This window comes from Toxotes jaculatrix, chromosome 13, assembly GCF_017976425.1.
Source record: "Toxotes jaculatrix isolate fToxJac2 chromosome 13, fToxJac2.pri, whole genome shotgun sequence".
NCBI lineage: Eukaryota > Metazoa > Chordata > Actinopteri > Toxotidae > Toxotes > Toxotes jaculatrix.
Genome location: NC_054406.1, coordinates 24,826,459 through 24,832,141, shown reverse-complemented (window position 1 = coordinate 24,832,141; position 5,683 = coordinate 24,826,459). Strand labels below are relative to the sequence as shown.

General features: G+C 42.3%; 1 protein-coding gene across 1 annotated transcript; it reads right to left on the bottom strand.

Moving 5' to 3' along the window:
• Nucleotides 1–3,450: 3,450 nt before the first annotated feature.
• Nucleotides 3,451–5,226, bottom strand: LOC121191848 (protein NLRC3-like; the record flags this gene model as incomplete). The annotated part of the gene is made up of 1 exon (XM_041053300.1): nucleotides 3,451–5,226. A coding segment is annotated over one exon (1,776 nt), but the record flags the coding sequence as incomplete, so codon positions are not given.
• Between the last annotated feature and the right edge of the window lie 457 nt (nucleotides 5,227–5,683).

Genomic DNA, 5,683 nt, shown 5'->3' with positions numbered 1-5,683 from the left:
TGACCTCAGAGTCTCCAGTCCACAGTCTGGACTCTGCAGAAAACCACACAGATGATTCAGTCCTGAATCCTGCAGGTTGTTGTAACTCAGGTCCAGGTGTCTCAGATGGGAGGGGTTGGACTTCAGAGCTGAGGCCAGAGAAGCACAGCTGATCTCTGACAAACTGCAGGAACTCAAACTGAATAAAGAATAAAAGATGTGAGTTTAGGAGACAAAGTTCCTGCTTGAAAGCGTTGAGTGTTTCATCATCTGTTCAGAGCTGAAGAAGGTTGAGAATGTACAAGTTTGGAAAATGGAAACTCCAAACACCTGAACCAACAGGATGCAGCTTAAAAACAGTCAGATACTAAAAGTCAAACACAGCTCTCATTAACTTCAGTTAGGGGTGGGTGATATGGCAAAAATATCACATCACGATTTTTTAATGGTAAAATCACAATCACGATTTTATCACAGTTCATTTTTACAGTGAAGTTAATTTAGAACCAAACTATTCTCTATGTAAAAACTTAAAGGCAAAAAAGTCACCTCTTTCCACCGTTTGCTCCTTCTCTCATATGTCCTGCTTTTATCAAAGGCTTGTGTTATAGTTGGTTGTTTCTGTGTAATGTCTTTAGCCGTTACCACTGGCTGATGTGTGGTTGGCCTCGCTGCTTGGCTCTCAGCTAATTGTTCCGGATGCTGCCTCTTCAGGTGGTTAAAGAGGTTCGTTGTGTTTGCGCTTTGTCGTTTGGAGAAAACCCAAACCAGTTCCATACGCAGTGTTGGGGAGTAACGGAATACATGTAACGGCGTTACGTATTCAGAATACACATTATGAGTAACTGTATTCCATTACAGTTACAGTTTAAATAGATAGTATTCAGAATACAGTTACACTGTTGAAATCAATGGATTACGAGACGATACTTCTCTGTTTCAGGAGTTTATATTTTTTCTCTAAAATGAACAAAGGCAACCCGATGCGTTTCCCAGAAGCCCCAGCTCCACGAAAACAAACGGAAATAAAAGAGCTATTCGCCTGATCAGTCGGTCAGAATGGAGTCGGACGAGGAGCAGCAGGAGCGAGAGCTTGAGCCGCAGCCGGCAAAACAGAGCCGGGACAGGAATGCGCTGGCCAAGACAGAAACACCGTTACATATTCTGAATACGTAACGCCGTTACATGAACTCCGTTACTCCCCAACACTGTCCATACGACTGAACTGGAGTTCTTTTTGGGGACCAACTCCAAGCGTTCACTTTCGTTGTCGGCCATGGCTACCCGCTACACCTTGACTAAAACAGCGAGGCTAGTTAAAAAAAAAAAAAAAAATCTGCACTGCTCGTACTTCACCATGATTGGTTGGTCATGTTCACGTGAAGCGGGCTGTTAGTTGCCCAAGGAAAAAAAAACCTTCTCGTGCGTCTGTGCGCAAGCATAGAGCTGCAATTAATAGAATGTGTCCTATAGACGATAATACGATCTCTCTCCTCTGGCAGATCGTCAACACTTTCTAATCCTTCACGATCTAATATCGTCATATCGCACACCCCTAGTATATGTATATTATGTGTACATAACTATACACTGCTGCACAACTGTACATACCACCATTAGAGAACCATGGCTCTATTTTTCTATTATAAATGTACACACTGCACACCTGACAGGTTATATTTTTACATTGTATATATTATTGTACATTTTATTCTCCTCCCTGTTATTTTTTTAAATCTTATTATTAATATTATTGTTATTTTTCTTGTCATATATATATATATGACATATATACACATATATGATATATATACACATTCACTCTTTATGTCTTTATACCTTGTTACACTGTATTTTGTAGAGTTGCTAAGTGCTGCCAGTTAGCTGTCAACTTGTCCTTTCCTTTCTTTTTGTGACTGTTTTACTTGCTGCTGTAACAACAATTTCCCCCTGAGGGATGAATAAAGTATATATATCTATCTATCTATCTATCTATAAACCAACAGTGTGGTCCTTTAAGTCTTTGCTCCTTAACACGTTTATCAAGTCATTTCAACTCAATGAGAAAAGACCACAATTTACCACACTTGTGTTAAATATCAAAACGCATGCACACACACACACACACGCACACACACACACACACACACACACACACTGAATCACTGAATGAACTTCAAGTGTTTTTCAATTGATTGGCACAAATATCAGTTGTGAAGATCTTCTGTATATTGTTGTGATAAAAATGGACTTTGAACAACTCACACTGGACATTTTCTACACTTCATTTAGAAAACATTAGTCTGCTGACTGTGACAAATACAAGTGTGTGAGTTCTGAAGGTTTCATTGAAGTCAACAGACGTTATTCATGACAACTGACTGAAATGAAGTGAAACTGAAGGAATAATTCTTAGTCTGAGAAAAGTCACAATATGGAACAACAACTGTTTCAAATCTCATTCATTCAAGATGAATGGATTCAAGTTCTGGATGAAGATAAATCAGGTTCAGTTGTGGATTAAAGATATAAGATCTACAACAGTAACAGACAGTGAACTGACCTCAGAGTCTCCAGTCTACAGTGTGGACTCTTCAGTCCAGCAGACAGAAGCTTTGCCCCTGAATCCTGCAGCTTGTTGTTGTAGCTCAGGTCCAGGTGTCTCAGACTAGAGGACTGGGAGCTGAGAACTGAGGACAGAGCTTCACAGCTTCTCTCTGAGAGGTTACAGCTGCTCAGTCTGAAGAGGAAACAATGAAGAAAAAGTCAAATAACATTTGTGTTGAAAGGACAATCAAAGGAACAAAACTCTCAGTTTGCTCTGCAACTCACAGCAAACTAACAGACCTGCATTTGAAAACTGGGCCAAACATCAAACACAGATTTGTTGAGTGAAGCAGAAATATCAGCTCTTTATCCACCTGCTAACCAATGAGGAGTTTCTACATTGATGATCATCTTTCATTGACTCTGATTCAAATCCTTTCTGTTTTATTCTCAACAAGTTGGAGACATGACAGTTATATATGACACAATCAGTAATAAACAGACATGTACAGTCAAGGCCGTAAGTATTTGGACAGTTAGACATGATATGTTATTTGGGATCTCAGCACATTGACTTTAAAATATAATAATGAATACTACAGTCAATGACTGCAAAGGATTTTACATTAAATATTAAACTAATGAGTTTGTTTCATGTGTATTTGTCCAGTTACTTTTGAACCACTAAAAGGGCTGAATCTCCCACACAGTTCTTTCTATACTGATGTCAACCTGCTCAAATTAAAGCTGAGACTTGGCTCTTTAATGTAGGATCCATTATTTTAATTCAGATTCAACGTGATGAAGCTCAGAGCTCAGAGATGATGATAAGGAATTAAAGAAGAGAGGAATTTATTTTCCCTCCTGTTGAATAAAATAGCAGAGTCTTTATATAATGATGAATAAATCCAACTATCTATACACTTACAGAGCTTTGTTAGAGGCTTTGACAACTGGCAGCAGCTTCAGAAGAGCCTCCTCTGAAGCAGAGTATTTCTTCAGGTCAAACACGTCCAGATCTTTTTCTGATGACAGTAAGATGAAGACCAGAGCTGACCACTGAGCAGGAGACAGTTTATCTGTGGAGAGACGTCCTGAACTCAGGGACTGTTGGATCTGCTCCATTAGAGAACGATCATTCAGTTCATTCAGACAGTGGAACAGGTTGATGCTTTGCTCTGCAGAGGGAGTCTCTTCAATCTTCTTCTTGATGTACTGGACCGTTTCCTGATTGGTCTGTGAGACACTTCCTGTCTGTGTCAGCAGACCTCGCAGGAGAGTCTGATTGGTCTGCAGTGAAAGACCCAGGAGGAAGCGGAGGAACAAGTCCAGATGTCCATTTGGACTCTGTAAGGCCTTGTCCACAGCCCTCTGGTAGAGCTGTGTTGGATCAGGTTTGTCTGTGGACAGTTTAGACCAGTTGGAGGTTGATTGTTCTTCTGACAGCAGGTTGACTCCAGAGTTGATGAAGGTCAGATGGACATGAAAAGCAGCCAGAAACTCCTGAAGACTCAGATGGACGAAGCAGAACACCTTGTCCTGGTACAGTCCTCTCTCCTCTTTAAAGACCTGTGTGAACACTCCTGAGTACACTGAGGCTGCTCTGATATCAATGCCACACTCTGTCAGGTCTGATTCATAGAAGATCAGGTTTCCTTTCTGCAGCTGCTCAAAAGCCAGTTTTCCCAGAGACTCAATCATCTTCCTGGTCTCTGGACTCCAGTGTGGATCTGTCTCAGCTCCTCCATCATACTTAACATTCTTCAGTTTGGACTGAACCACCAGGAAGTGGATGTACATCTCAGTCAGGGTCTTGGGCAGCCCTCCTCCCTCTCTGGTTTCCAACACATCCTCCAGAACTGTAGCAGTGATCCAGCAGAAGACCGGGATGTGGCACATGATGTGGAGGCTTCGTGAAGTCTTGATGTGGGAGATGATCCTTCTGGCCTGCTCCTCCTCTCTGAACCTCTTCCTGAAGTACTCCTCCTTCTGTGGGTCAGTGAACCCTCTGACCTCTGTCACCATGTCAACACACTCAGGAGGGATCTGATTGGCTGCTGCAGGTCGTGTGGTTATCCAGAGGCGAGCAGAGGGTAGCAGTTTCCCCCTGATGAGGTTTGTCAGCAGCACATCCACTGAGGTGGACTCTGTAACATCAGTCAGGACCTCAGTGTTGTGGAAGTCCAGAGGAAGTCGACACTCATCCAGACCGTCAAAGATGAACAGAACCTGGACCTCTTCAAACCTGCAGAGTCCTGCTTCTTTGGTTTCAGTAAAGAAGTGATGAACAAGTTCCACCAAGCTGAACTTTTTCTCTTTCAGCACATTCAGCTCTCTGAACGTGAATGGAAATGTGAAGTGTATGTCCTGGTTGGCTTTGTCTTCAGCCCAGTCCAGAGTCAACTTCTGTGTTAAGACTGTTTTCCCAATGCCAGCCACTCCCTTTGTCATCACTGTTCTGATTGGTCCATCTCTTCCAGGTGAGGTTTTAAAGATGTCTTCTTGTCTGATGCTTGTTTCTGGTCTGGCTGGTTTCCTGGATGCTGTTTCAATCTGTCTGACCTCATGTTCATCATTGACCTCTCCAGTCCCTCCCTCTGTGATGTAGAGCTCTGTGTAGATCTGATTCAGAAGGGTTGGGTTTCCTGCTTTAGAGATCCCCTCAAACACACACTGGAACTTCTTCTTCAGAGTAGATTTAAGTTTACGTTGACAAACTGCAGCATCATGTCCTGAATGAACAAACAAGAAACAACATCAATGACTGATTCATAAAGAAAACATGACATGTTCATCCCCCTAAAGAACACACATGAACAGATTTCCCTCCATGTCTTGAGATGTTAGTAAATGTCCCATTTGTCCATCATGTAGAATCTTTAGAGAAATCCTCTTACTGCTGTGCAGACAGTCAGCCAGCTCCTCCTGCTTCATTCTCCTCAGGAAGTTCACTGTGATCTTCACAAAAGCCTCTCTGCTGCTCCTCCTCTGCTCTTCATCCTCACTGTCCAACACCTCCTCATCCTCCCTCTGACTCTCTGAGCATTCTGGGTAATCTGGACTCACAACCTTCTGGATCTTCTTCAGCTCCTTCTTCACAAAAGTGACAACGTTCTCCTCCAGCAGCTGGAACAGAAAACTGTATGAATGACACAAT